General features: G+C 33.0%; 1 protein-coding gene across 10 annotated transcripts in view; it reads left to right on the top strand.

Annotated features, from left to right (window-relative positions):
• Nucleotides 1–15,205, top strand: part of LOC149780429 (axonemal dynein light chain domain-containing protein 1-like) — a 99,148-nt gene that overhangs the window by 45,988 nt on the left and 37,955 nt on the right. For 4 of the 10 annotated variants that reach the window (XR_016415088.1, XM_089937359.1, XM_089937356.1 and 1 more), the window contains exons 17-20: nucleotides 64–115; nucleotides 1,683–1,715; nucleotides 4,514–4,730; nucleotides 12,551–12,586. Coding sequence is in view for 9 of the 10 variants with exons in the window: in XM_089937359.1 (XP_089793485.1) it covers nucleotides 64–115; nucleotides 1,683–1,715; nucleotides 4,514–4,730; nucleotides 12,551–12,586 (338 nt within the window). In the remaining variant the exon portion in view is untranslated. The remainder of the gene's footprint in view (nucleotides 1–63; nucleotides 116–1,682; nucleotides 1,716–4,513; nucleotides 4,731–12,550; nucleotides 12,587–15,205) is intronic. The other 6 variants (XM_089937364.1, XM_089937357.1, XM_089937360.1 and 3 more) reach the window with 5 other exon arrangements.

Below are 15,205 nucleotides of genomic sequence, written 5' to 3'. Positions count from 1 at the left end.
TGTAAGTTTTTAAATTTTCAAGCCATTTATGATTTCATTTCTTTCTACTCATCTCAATTTCAGTTAATTGATGGGCTGTTGAAACAGTTCAACACAAGATTAACAGGAGAGAATGGTATGCTGTTGATTTCAGTGGAGAATTAAGTTATTATTATATGATGTATTTTTATGATAGAAGACTACTTCAACTTTTATATACAGAAATCATTCATATAGACAAAATGTACAAGTTGGGTTTGTAGTAAGTACGACAGAGTTAAAGTATGTGAGAATTAATTTAATCACATTGTAATATGATCCTCTCTGTACAGTTTTACATAAGATTAAATGAGGATTTGATGTGAATTAGATGTTTGACAGTATCTAGTCTATATCTTGAATCTAGTTTTGTTTAATTGTTTGCAGTGATGTTTTCAGTGGTGTCAGTTTTTTAAAAGAAAGCAAAAATTTACCATTCACAGTACCTGAGACAAACCTGCAGAAGTGTTTTATATGTAAAACATGAATAAAAGTACACCATGTATTGAGTATGATGGAAGTCCCATTATTTAATTAAGGAAACTTGTCCTTATGAGGCTTTTCATTTTGTAATGAACATGTACTTTAAACAGATTTAAATAATTTGTTCAGTCTAATTGAAAAAAAATCACAGATTGTATCAAAAAGACATGTTAACAGATTGAGAGACTGCTTCACTGTGTGAAGTAATAGATTTTGTGTCAAAAACACATCTTAGTCTGGAAGCCATGGAAACTTAAGACTATTTCACAGTGTATTATACAATGACTTACCTAACTTAAAATGTAAAGTGCTTTTAATAAATGTACATATTCAGATTATTTGTTTCATTATGTACAAAAAATTAGTTTCTGCCAACAACTTTGTGCTATCAAGGTAGTTTTATTAATGTTGAAAAAAAGTATTTTTGTCTAAAACTTTGTATATTCATGATCATTGCATTTTATGGCAAGAAGATCTAAACATTGAGGACAGCTGTATTGGAAAAAAGAGACATTATTAATAATCAGACTGCTCTGAGCTGTATTGGAAAAAAGAGACATTATTAATAATCAGACCACTCTGAGCTGTATTGGAAAAAAGAGACATTATGAATAATCAGACTGCTCTGAGCTGTATTGGAAAAAAGAGACATTATTAATAATCAGACTGCTCTGAGCTGTATTGGAAAAAAGAGACATTATTAATAATCAGACCGCTCTGAGCTGTATTGGAAAAAAGAGACATTATTAATAATCAGACTGCTCTGAGCTGTATTGGAAAAAAGAGACATTATTAATAATCAGACTGCTCTGAGCTGTATTGGAAAAAAGAGACATTATTAATAATCAGACTGCTCTGGTGACCTAGTGTTTAGAGCATCTGCCTTGGATGCAGAAGGACGTGGGTTCGAATCTTGGACAAGTCATACCAGAGTTTTATAAAAATGGTACTAACAGCTGCCTCACTATGTGCTCAGCATTAAGAGGTTAGTGTTAGGACTGGTCGGCCTGGTGTCAGGATAATATGACTGGGTGGGACATCATGCTACATGTCTGTGGTATTATGCACCAATTGTAGACATTATTATAAACAGTCACATTGAAGACATCATAGCTATATGACTGAATTTTTTTAAAACTATGTTAAATATCCAAAACACATTAATAATCATTCCTATGCAGGCAATGTACGTGGAAAAATAGAAAAGGGTATTGGTAAGTGAAGAAAAAAGTTATTTATTTATAACTTAAAAATTATTAAAATTTTTGTGTTCATTTTCTGCATTTTCTAGCAGTTTTAAGACTCTTTTAATACATGACCCCCTCAATACATTTGTAATAAGAGACATAATAAGAGGGTTAGGGTTAGGACTGGTATCTACCATATATACGTGCTTATCAGTAGAATTAAACTGCAAACAACAAAGATCCTGACCTGCAGATTAGGGTTTATGCTGTTTGTTCTACTGATTACTCCTAACAAACTGCACAGACCCAGATCTGCCAGCTCATTATGCAGTGAGAGATCTGGGTCTCTGCAGTTTGCAGTTGGATTCGTATTATAGGTGAGCATATACGATACCAGAAAAGTACATCTTTGTTGAAAGATTATCATGCCAAACTGAAGATCTCAGGAGATATTTCTAAAGGTACGTAATTCCTTTTCACATGAAAAATGTTGTTAGCTTACAAATGAAAGGATATTTTCACCAACTTTTGTGCAATGATCAATGGCTTTCTTGCTCTCTAGAAATGGACATTTGACTAAGGTGGCCTACATCATATCAAGACTGGTACAAATCTATTTTGACACTTCAGTTATCCTTTCAGATATCAAGACTGGTACAAATCTTTTTTGACACTTCAGTTATCCTTTCAGATATCAAGACTGGTACAAATCTATTTTAACACTTCAGTTATCCTTTCAGATATCAAGACTGGTACAAATCTATTTTAACACTTCAGTTATCCTTTCAGATATCAAGACTGGTACAAATCTATTTTAACACTTCAGTTATCCTTTCAGATATCAAGACTGGTACAAATCTATTTTCCTTTCAAATTTAAGCCAATATCTTTCTTCTTGTGAAATATTCTGACATCTTCAGGCAATGTATCAGTAAAGCTGCATTGTCTAGTAGATACTGTGATCTAGTAGATACTGTGATCTAGTGGATACTGTGATCTAGTAGATACTGTGATCTAGTGGCAGGCATAACAACATCTAATCGGACCAAAATTAAAATCATTCTCTGGCAGCTGATTTCTGAAATGTACCACATAAAACTTCAAAATAGTTGAAAAGAAAAGTCTCTTCATCTTAATATAGCATTTATGATATGCTTTTAAATTGCTGAAAAGTGTCACCATAAACATGAATAATATTAAGAAATCAAGTGTGAACTGACATTTTTCTATGTGTTTATCAGAGGGGTCATTATTAGAAGGTCTTAAATCTGTTGTCTTCATTTTACACTTGAAATTTTCAGTATTTAGAATCATTTCAATATCAAGCTTGCATCCAGTACTTGCTATTAATTCTGCATTTCTTTTGCATTCATTCAGTATTTTGTTTGCATTCTTTCTGCATTTCATTTTCATTCATTCAGTATTTTGTTTGCATTCTTTCTGCATTTCATTTTCATTCATTCAGTATTTTATTTGTATTCTTTCTTCATTTCTTTTGCATTCATTTAATATTTTGTTTGTATTCTTTCTTCATTTCTTTTACATTCATTCAGTATTTTGTTTGCATTCTTTCTGCATTTCTTTTACATTCATTCAGTATTTTGTTTGCATTCTTTATGCATTTCATTTTCATTCATTCAGTATTTTGTTTGCATTCTTTGTGCATTTCATTTTCATTCATTCAGTATTTTGTTTGCATTCTTTCTGCATTTCATTTTCATTCATTCAGTATTTTGTTTGCATTCTTTCTGCATTTCATTTTCATTCATTCAGTATTTTGTTTGCATTCTTTCTGCATTTCACTGGTCAGATTACTTGTGTCAGGGTCTTTACATATGAAATCATTACAATATAAGTGTGCATGCCAGGTTTGTACAAACCTGTTCAGAAATAAAGTCTTTAGATATATGTGACAGGTGGTTGTTTATGTACACAGGATGTACATCATTACAAGATGATGTGTAACAAATGATTAACATTAGAGCCAGTATTTACACAGGATGCACATCATTACACGATGACGTGTGACAATTGATTAAAATTAGAGCCAGTATTTACACAGGATGCACATCATTACATGATGACGTGTGACAATTGATTAACATTAGAGCCAGTATTTACACAGGATGCACATCATTACACAATGACGTGTGACAATTGATTAACATTAGAGCCAGTATGTACACAGGATGCACATGATTACAAGATGACGTGTGACAAATGATTAACATTAGAGCCAAACCATAAATTGTCTTTGCATAAAGGTTAAGTTATGCATATGGGGCCAAATTATAAGTTGTCTTTGCTTTAAGGTCAAGTAAATTAACATATTTTTTCATGGTCAGTATTACTTGGAATCAGTTTATATTTTATTATCAGTCATCATGGACTGATCAATAGTCAAATCATCTTTAACTCACTGAGTCAGAGGTCAATTGAAATTGGCAAGGGTGCCTACTCCAATGTTTACATGGGCCAGAATTGACTATGACTTGAACTAAACTGGCCAGAGCACATAAGTTTTGTGTCTAAAATAAAAGCATGCATGCACGCACGCACGCATGTACATACATACGTACGTATGTACATACGTATGTATGTATGTATGTATGTATGTATGTATGTTTTTTCCAATCATAGGTTTTTCTATCTTTCATGCACTCCATTTTTGATTTTACCTATACAACACTTGTTTATCTGTACAGACCACCTGTCTGTGAAGACCACTTTCATCTGATCCCCTGAGTGGTCATTACGTTCAGGTAAATTGATTGTATTTCTTTAATGGACATTCTACTGCATATGATGCCTCCTGACCATTGTAGGTGTGGCAACACTTGTGATCCACCTGATGAATGGGCTGGAGACGTGGGATATGAAACTAACAGCAGGCCTGAACGGCACAATGGCCATCCATGACACAGAGTGGATCGGCATGTGCCAACTGATGGAGGACTGGCTTAATGCCATTCAAGAGGCTGTCGAGTACGTGGGTACTACTCAGCGTGAGGATGATCGCAATGAGGGACGGCCACACACGAGGTAGGGTTATTGTTATCATTGAGGCTGGCTCTGCCTGTAGATTAACCACTAACCTGGGCACAATTGCACGTCAAAGACTGATGATTTAATTATTCTTTATGATGCACTGACACTTGGGACATTTGGAACCAACATTGTATAATAAGTTTTTAAATGCACTCAAGAACTTAAATAAGCAAAGCTTATTTCATAAAATGCACTTTCATCTTCTTTCAGAGAAACTTCTCATTCATTCCAGGGTCTATTCTACAATTTAAGACTATGATTCATGCTTATTTCTGAAAAATTGTGTCCAAAATTAACTAAGGACAAAAATTAAGGGAGAAATTTTCCATCTGTAGCTGTAGAATAGACTCTGTTTATGCATGCATATTTTGTGTTATTAATTATTGTGATCACAAGTAATTATAGTAGGCATGAAGAAGTCGTTGTAATAAAAACTGAAACAAGAGATGCCTTAGTCAGAAAATCTTAAATAAATATCTAGTTTGAGAGACGAATAAAATCATTTTTGTAAATAAATAAATATTTGAAACAAAAACAAATCTGAAAATGAGACCTTTATCAGTACATTTATAAGTAACATAATCCATTTTTGTTGTTGTTGGTTCAAACTTTTACACCTCCTATTAATGTGGGGTTTTTTATAGCAAATTTCACATCATTAATTTTAGGGAAAAGTCCCAGCAATGGCCGTTAGAATTTCAAATTTCCTGTTACCAATCTTTATAATTCACCTGAATAAATACATCTGGAATGATGAATCACATCCCTGCAGATTTAATTCTCTTACTACAGAAACTGTATTTTTGTGAAAATGTGTTGATGATCATTATTGACACTGCTATTAAATGTAGGGATAACCTTTTATATTGGATCACATGCGTCGTTAAAGTGCAAGTTGGACATACATTCAAGGAAGCGTAGAATGCCATTTCACAAAAGTTTTATTTTATCATTTGTATGCAATAGTTACTGTATGGCAGACTTTCTGAGATTAGCTTTACAGTAGACAGCTAACCAGTCTCATTATATCCATTATTACATATGCCCTTGACTGAATGCATGCCAATCACTATTCTCTTGACTGTATGCATGCCAGTCACAATGCCCTTGACTGTGCATGCCAATCACTATGCCCTTGACTGCATGCAAGCCAATCACTATGCCCTTGATGACATGCATGCCAATCACTATGCTCTTGACTGCATGCATGCCAATCACTATGCCCTTGACTGCATGCATGCCAATCACTATGCCCTTGACTGCATGCATGCCAATCACTATGCCCTTGACTGCATGCATGCCAATCACTATGCCCTTGACTGCATGCATGCCAATCACTATGCTCTTGACTGCATGCATGCCAATCACTATGCCCTTGACTGCATGCATGCCAATCACTATGCTCTTGACTGCATGCATGCCAATCACTATGCCCTTGACTGCATGCATGCCAATCACTATGCCCTTGACTGCATGCATGCCAATCATTATGCCATAGTTAATCTAAATATCTGGACACTCCCATTTTTTAAACACAATATTTTCCAAATTTGTAATAATTGTCTGTAGTACATGAAACTGCAGAGACTAAGTATGTTTTGAGTTTTTTAACTGGTGGAAAAAGAATTAAAGATAATATCTGTTGGACCTTGAAACTGTTTTGAGTAACCTTACTGAATAAGAGGTGATTGAATAGATGACTATCAGACCTTGAAACTGCTTTGAGTACCCATACTCAGTAAGAAGTTATTGAATAGATGACTTTCAGACATTGAAACTGCTTTGAGTACCCATACTCAGAAAAATGTGAATAGATAACTGTCAGACATTGAAACTGCTTTGAGTACCAAACTGAGTAAAAAGTGATTGAATAGATGACTGTCAGACATTGAAACTGCTTTGAGTACCCATACTCAGTAAAATGTGATTGAATAGATGACTGTCAGACTTTGAAACTGCTTTGAGTACCAAACTGAGTAAAAAGTGATTGAATAGATGACTGTCAGACATCGAAACTGCTTTGTGTACCCATACTCAGTAAGAAGTGATTGAATAGATGACTGTCAGACATTGAAACTGCTTTGAGTACCCATACGCAGTAAGAAGTTATTGAATAGATGACTGTCAGACATTGAAACTGCTTTGTGTACCCATACTCAGTAAGAAGTGATTGAATAGATGACTGTCAGACATTGAAACTGCTTTGTGTACCCATACTCAGTAAGAAGTTATTGAATAGATGACTGTCAGACATTGAAACTGCTTTGAGTACCCATACTCAGAAAAATGTGAATAGATAACTGTCAGACATTGAAACTGCTTTGAGTACCAAACTGAGTAAAAAGTGATTGAATTGATGACTGTCAGACATTGAAACTGCTTTGAGTACCCATACTCAGTAAAAAGTGATTGAATAGATGACTGTCAGACATTGAAACTGCTTTGTGTACCCATACTCAGTAAGAAGTGATTGAATAGATGACTGTCAGACATTGAAACTGCTTTGAGTACCCATACTCAGAAAAATGTGAATAGATAACTGTCAGACATTGAAACTGCTTTGAGTACCAAACTGAGTAAAAAGTGATTGAATAGATGACTGTCAGACATTGAAACTGCTTTGAGTACCAAACTGAGTAAACAATGATTGAATAGATGACTGTCAGACCCTGAAACTCCTTTTGAGTACCCATACTCAGTAAGAAGTTATTGAATAGATAACTGTCAGACATTGAAACTGCTTTGAGTACCAGACTCAGTAAAAAGTGATTGAATAGATGACTGTCAGACATTGAAACTGCTTTGAGTACCAAACTGAGTAAACAATGATTGAATAGATGACTGTCAGACCCTGAAACTCCTTTGAGTACCCATAATCAGTAAGAAGTTATTGAATAGATAACTGTCAGACTTTGAAACTGCTTTGAGTACCTATACTTGGTAAGATGTGAATAGATAACTGTCAGACCTTGAAACTGCTTTGAGTACCTGTACTCGGTAAGAAGTGATTGAATAGATGACTGTCAGACATTGAAACTGCTTTGAGTACCCATACTCAGTAAAAAGTGATTGCATAGATGACTGTCAGACACTGAAACTGCCGTGAGTACGTATACTTGGTAAGAAGTGATTGAACAGATGACTGTCAGACATTGAAACTGTTGTGATTATATGTTTTCAAAAAGATATAATTGAATTGATGACCATTAGACCCCGAAACTGCTTCGATTACCTTAATTATAACTGGAGTTCCTATGGCTCGTATGGCTCAGTTTATCATTCTTCTGGCTCTGACGTCCAAAGCCCAGCAGGTAACTAAATCTGAAAGATCTTTTTCCCTCCAAGCAGTCATGATATTTTTGACACACTGTCTCCTTTTCTAAACAATTTCTATTTTGTAAACTTGTATGCTGAAAGAGCCAAAATAATTTTACATTTGCTATACATACTGCATTCAGATTCAAGCTAAACTTCCTTTCCTATATACAGGCCATGGAATTTATACACTTCCTTTCCTATGTACAGGCCATGGAATTTATACACTTCCTTTCCTATGTACAGGCCATGGAATTTATACACTTCCTCTCCTATGTACAGGCCATGGAATTTATACACTTCCTTTCCTATTTACATGCCATGGAATTTATACACTTCCTTTCCTATATACAGGCCATGGAATTTATACACTTCCTCTCCTATGTACAGGCCATGGAATTTATACACTTCCTTTCCTATGTACAGGCCATGGAATTTATACACTTCCTTTCCTATGTACAGGCCATGGAATTTATACACTTCCTTTCCTATGTACAGGCCATGGAATTTATACACTTCCTTTCCTATGTACAGGCTATGGAATTTATACACTTCCTTTCCTATGTACAGGCCATGGAATTTATACACTTCCTTTCCTATGTACAGGCCATGGAATTTATACACTTCCTTTCCTATGTACAGGCTATGGAATTTATACACTTCATTTCCTATGTACAGGCCATGGAATTTTCAGGCCATAGACTCATTATTTCTGTTTATCATTGATTTTGTTATAACTCAGAGGATGTTTGTACAGAAACGAGGCTGTCATTCTTATGAGAAAGGATAACTTAGTTGGAAATGCATATTTAACACTATTAGATCCTTGCACATACAATGGCATACATTGTATATGCAAGAAATATTAAAAACCAATGCAAGAACACAAACGTCTTGTTGTTATTGTTGGGTTAATGCCATTTTTTAGCACAAGATAAGCTATACATGGCGGCCAGTATAAATGGTACAGGATGAAGCCAGAATAACCCCAGAATGAACCAACAACCCATTAAAAGCTACTGGCAAGCTTTCTCACATAGCCACATTGACTGAATCCAAGACTTGAACCCACACAGACAGAGGTGAGATGGCAGTGATCCATAATGATGAGTGCTTTAGACCACACAGCCACTCAAGGTCCCAACAGAAACCTATTTTAATCGAAAACACCTAAATATTATCATGGAAGCAGTCCTCATTTGCAAGCAAGGATATCATATAACTTAGTTCATGTGGCACACGTATGAATATTATGAATATGCTAGATACATCAATATGCAACAGAGATTTTTTTTCTGAACAAGAGATTTGTAGAAAATGTTAATTTTCATTTGCACAAAAATTATCTAGACAGCAAGAAAAGTAGTTTTGTTTAATGTCTAAATAATTCAGAAATGAAAAATCACTCATATAGCTTTATGTAGAAATGCATTTTGATGTGCATTACTGGAAGATAACTGTTTACATGTTTCACTTTCTTTACAACTGTCCATATTTTATTTGTATGTCAGAGTTTAGTCTTTTTTTTATATTGTTACTACAGGTATTAACTATGGTTTAGTCATTTCATTTGCTCTGTGTAAACTTAAGTTTGATGTGTTCTAAATTTAGTCTCTGCAACTTTTTTTTAACAGTAAGAGTGTGGATTATTGGACTCTGTATTTAACACTTCCACCTGCTGGGCCAAAGAAAAGAAAGTTTGGTTGATTGGTCATAATAGATTTTTTTTTTGTGATCTAAAATTAGGTCACCATGATCTTTTTATGGCCTGTTCTGTAAGGTTTGTTTAAAATAAAATTATTTTAAGCTTTAAAGATATAGATTTCATGTAGAGGTTTGTTACATTTAATTGCTACCTTTCTGAATTAAAAAAAAATTAATTACTACATTTCATGTAGAGGTTTGTTACATGCAATTGCTACATTTCTTTTAGTGACTTCTTGCATTTAATTGCTACATTTCCTGTACAGGTTTGTTACATTTAATTGCTACATTTCTTTTCAAGACTTGTTGCATTTAATTGCTACATTTCTTGTACAGGTTTGTTACATTTAATTGCTACATTTCTTTTAGTGACTTGTTGCATTTAATTGCTACATTTCTTGTACAGGTTTGTTACATTTAATTGCTACATTTCTTTTAGTGACTTGTTGCATTTAATTGCTACATTTCTTGTACAGGTTTGTTACATTTAATTGCTACATTTCTTTTAGAGACTTGTTGTATTTAATTGCTACATTTCTTGTACAGGTTTGTTACATTTAAAAGCTACATATTAAGGAAACAAATGTATGGTGTTATTTATCTCCTATAGCAAGATATAAATGCTATGCCTTATATATGGTTATTTATCTCCTATAGCAAGATAATATACGTGCTATGCCATATATATATAATGTTATTTATCTCTTATAGCAAGATATAGAAATACTATGCCATATGTACATTGTTATCTAGCTTCTTTGGCAACATGTAGAATACAAAGCAGACAGAAGAGAAGTTTCTTTGAAAGATGAGTTTGACTTTTCTCATATTATTTTGCACATGATTGCTCTTTGTCTTAATCTAACCAAATTTTCTATCTGCCACTAATCAGTTTGCTTGCTTACCTTAAGACAGACTAAAATGTACTAAAACCAGATGGAATTTATTATCGAAAGAAACAAGAATATACATTGCATACTTTTACTGTAACCAGCCCTGATGTTACAAAATGACTTCTACCTCCGGTGTGTGGTATGTAAAATTATATCCTCTCTCTTTCTCTCCTTCTCTGCACTCCAGTTTAAATAAGTTTAATTTAATTTTGTGGTACATTTTATAATAATTATTTGCATTGTTTTATATAGGAATCTCTTCCTTTTATCTTAATTTGAAACATTTAATTACCCTTGTTATTGACCCAAATGAAAGGTCATAGTGAGATACATAATTAGCAGATTTTCATTGACATGCAAGAAAATGGTCACAGTGACATACATAATTAATAGGTTATCATTAAAATGAAAAGAAATGGTCACAGTGACATATATAATTAGTAAATTATCACTGAAATGCAAGGTAATGGTCACAGTGACATACATAATCAACACGTTATAAACTGAGAATGAGAGTTTTTATTTATATTACTGAAATTGTAGTTGATATGCTAATGAGTAGGCAGAGAATAATTGATATGCTAATGAGCAGGCAGAGAATAGTTGATATGCTAATAAGTAAGGTATAGTATAGCTGTTATGTATGTTGATGAGTAGGCAGAGAATAGTTGATATGCTAGTGAGCAGGCAGAGAATAGTTGATATGCTAATGAGCAGGAAGAGAATAGTTAATATGCTAATAAGTAAGGTGTAGTATAGCTGTTTTGTTGATGAGTAAGCAGAGAATAGTTGATACTCTGATGAGTAAGCAGAGAATAGTTGATACTCTAATGAGTAGGCAGAGAATAGTTGATACTCTAATGAGTAGGCAGAGAATAGTTGATATGCTAATGAGTAGGCAGAGAATAGTTGATATGCTAATGAACAGGCAGAGAATAGTTGATATGCTAATGAGCAGGCAGAGTTGATTTGCTAATGAGTAGGCAGAAAATAGTTGATAAGTCATTTGCTCTATGGCATGATATTTTGCTGTTCAATAGTTTGCACTATAATTTTGAGACAGATACATTTATGATTTTCAAGGTTTCCTGTCTTGAATGTCAAATTTAACACCACATTCAATAAATATCATGCATTATTATAAAATGTAATTTGTAATAAATTCAGATTTCAATAATTTTCTTACATAGTGACCTATATATTCACATCTGAGTGATAATAATGTGACATTTAGTCCCACAAATTAAAGACTGGTTCAAAAATTAAAACATACAAGTGTTAATTAGGCTTTTACATAATGAGATGTAGAAGAATTTTGTGACAATTAAAATAATCAGAGATTGGTCTGAAAATTATTCCAATAATCAAACCTTCCATTATAATTGTCCATACTTGAATATAACATGAAATAAATTGTTTCTTTATTTTTTGGACTGTCAGCAGTTAGTATAGCTTTGTGTTGTTTAATACAATCCAAGTACCAACAAAATGACAAGTAACAAATGTGTTGGTAAAACATTCAGATTTTTTGGTTGCCAACAGCATGACCATTACCAAGTGTGAAAAATGATACTGTCTTTGAAAAAGAAATAGAAAATTCCTTCAACCAATTAAAATTGATGGTTGATTGGCTATGAAGAATTAATCTTTGATATTTAAACTTTGAACACTTCCCAACACTATTAATTGATAATGTGTAGGATATATAATTTCATTGGTTCTTGTATTTTGCTATAAATCACATTTCACTCAAGATTCACATTTTAACATTGACTGCATGTTATGTTTATGGATAACAAAGTAAACTAAACCAGATGCAAGTATGTTTTATTTTATAAAGCTGGAAATGTGCAATATTTTGGGTTTTTTTTGACCTTGTATCTTTTCTTAAATATTATTCAGACGAGCTTCAGATAAAAAATATCAAGATCGTTTGGGGTAAATTTAATTATTACTCTCATCATATTTTTATCTCTTTTATAATTATTCTTTTCCTTCTTTACAACATGTATCATGCTTTATTACTATCATACCTTATTACTGTACTTTGTGAATTGGTGCCTGTTTCTTTACCATTTCATGCATGTTATCTAATCCAGTCACCAAATTTGAAAGAAATGTCTCTATACCTATAAATACAAAATTATGTTGTTATATCCCTGACACATACATGGAAAGTTGTATAGTATTACCAATATTTCTCTGTCCAATCCATGTTATGTAACATTGCATAATGTATGTCATAATTTTATTTCTGTTCAGTAACTTTATAAGGACTTGATGGATTGAAACCAAAATCTGGTACAAAATGTTTCATTTTGAAGACCTAAGTAATGTTTAGTTTTCACTGTTGTCCAGCAGAGTATTAAAGAGTTATCACCCCTATTTTACTAAGAATGGGACACATTTTTTTTTAAATCTTACCATATTTGCATATGTAAAACAGTGTATCCAACTATGCAGCATCAAAGATGTTAATGTGTGGTTCCATAGTGTGTAGGCAGTTTAGGGTCTACCCTACTTGTTCTACTAATGGTTTCAAGCAGAGATGGTAGACCCTGATATGCCATTCAATTTTAATATTTCTTTCATGATAAGACCAAGGGTCTGTGCAATAAATTTATCAATATGAACATGGTATTTCTCAAAACCTTATTTGTGCACTTGAAATCGGGGTCATTATAGAGATGGTGCTCTTTTGTCCATACAGTCCTTGTAATGGTACTTATTATTAAATTTCCCTGTTAGTTGTGATCATTTTTCTTCAAAATATATTTGGTAACAAGTACTAGAAGAAATACAGAGTTCAAACAAATGTATTTAAATATATATATAAATATTGAATTTCAAAATATGAATTAATACATTTTTCTGATGAAAAAGAACCAATATAAACAGAGCAATATCGATAATTTTGAATGTGCGGTCTACAAATATTTTAAAATTCCTTTCTACTCAACTTTTGTTTTTAATTTAATTATACCAGGGAATAAGATTATATTGGCCCAAAGTATTTACAGATTCATCATTTATTGTAAAAACTACTAAAATTTTAAAAATTAGACAAAACTTTCCTTTCCGAAAATTTAAGAGAATGTTTTCACTTTTAAATTTATAGCATGAAAAATTAGGTGACTGGACCAGTGCATGATGCATGTACTGTTATATCTTTTGCAGGAGAGTATCCTCATATTGTATTATTTTTTTCTTTTCTTTCATCTTTATATACCATGTTCTATATTTTTACATTGTGTATCTTGTTAGAGAAGATTGCTGCATGATAATTCCTTTAAAAATGACTGCAGTTATTACAGTGCTTTGATGAGCTTGCAGACTCCTTGAGTCACAAGTTTTTTATGCCTTACATTAAAATAAAAATGTACACAAATTATAAACTTAGCTAGCTGTTTTAGATTTATATTTTGCAAGTGCGCATGATACAGATTGTACAATATTTACAAACATTTTAAGTTACCACTATAAAAGGGAGTAAATGTTGTTTAAGTTCAGTCTTAGCATTCTATGCGATCAAGGAAATTTGCTCATTTTGGGATCTGATTGATTGGCCTTGCTAATTGACTGGCACTATCATTTTGGGATCTGATTGATTGGCTTTGCTAATTGACTGGCACTATCATTTTGGGATCTGATTGATTGGCCTTGCTAATTGACTGGCACTATCATTTTGAGATCTGATTGATTGGCCTTGCTAATTGACTGCACTATGAGAGATTCACATTATGCACCATGATCAAGCAGTATGTGTGTTCCATAATTTAAGTTCTACAGGTTTGTACACCTCTTGTGTAGCATACAATACCAGTACCAACCCATTCAAATCCAACTTGTCAAATTAAAACTTGGCCTTTAAATAGGCACATAGTCAGTAGCTGAGATTTATTTTATTATGTCAAACAAGAGTTGGATTCCAAAATGATGGTGATGATGATTACATAGCAAATACATATGGGGCAATATATTGTATGCATATGATGATAAATGCAAGGTGATTACTTAGTAAATACATATGGGGCAATATATTATATGCATATGATGATAAATGCAAGGTGATTACATAGCAAATACATATGGAGCAATATATTGTATGCATATGATGATAAATGCAAGGTGATTACTTAGTAAATACATATGGGGCAATATATTGTATGCATATGATGATAAATGCAAGGTGATTACATAGCAAATACATATGGGGCAATATATTGTATGCATATGATGATAAATGCAAGGTGATTACATAGCAAATACATGTGGTACACTATAAAGTATTTATTGCATGATGGGCTCAAGGTAATTGCATAGTAAATACATCTGGGACAATATACAGTATGTGTGTCATGATAAATGTAAGTGTATTACATAGTAAATACATATGGGATGATATACAGTACTTATGCCCTGATAAGCTCAAGGATATTGGATATTAAATATATCTGGGACAATGTACAGTTCTTATGCCCTGATAACATCTAGGGTGTTGCACATTAAATATATCTGGGACAATATACAGTTCTTATGCCCTGATAACATCTAGGG

The sequence above is a fragment of the Sinohyriopsis cumingii genome, chromosome 16, assembly GCF_028554795.1.
Source record: "Sinohyriopsis cumingii isolate HCF-2022 chromosome 16, ASM2855479v2, whole genome shotgun sequence".
In the NCBI taxonomy this organism is placed as follows: Eukaryota; Metazoa; Mollusca; class Bivalvia; order Unionida; family Unionidae; genus Sinohyriopsis; species Sinohyriopsis cumingii.
This window is presented reverse-complemented; position numbering and strand designations above follow the sequence as displayed.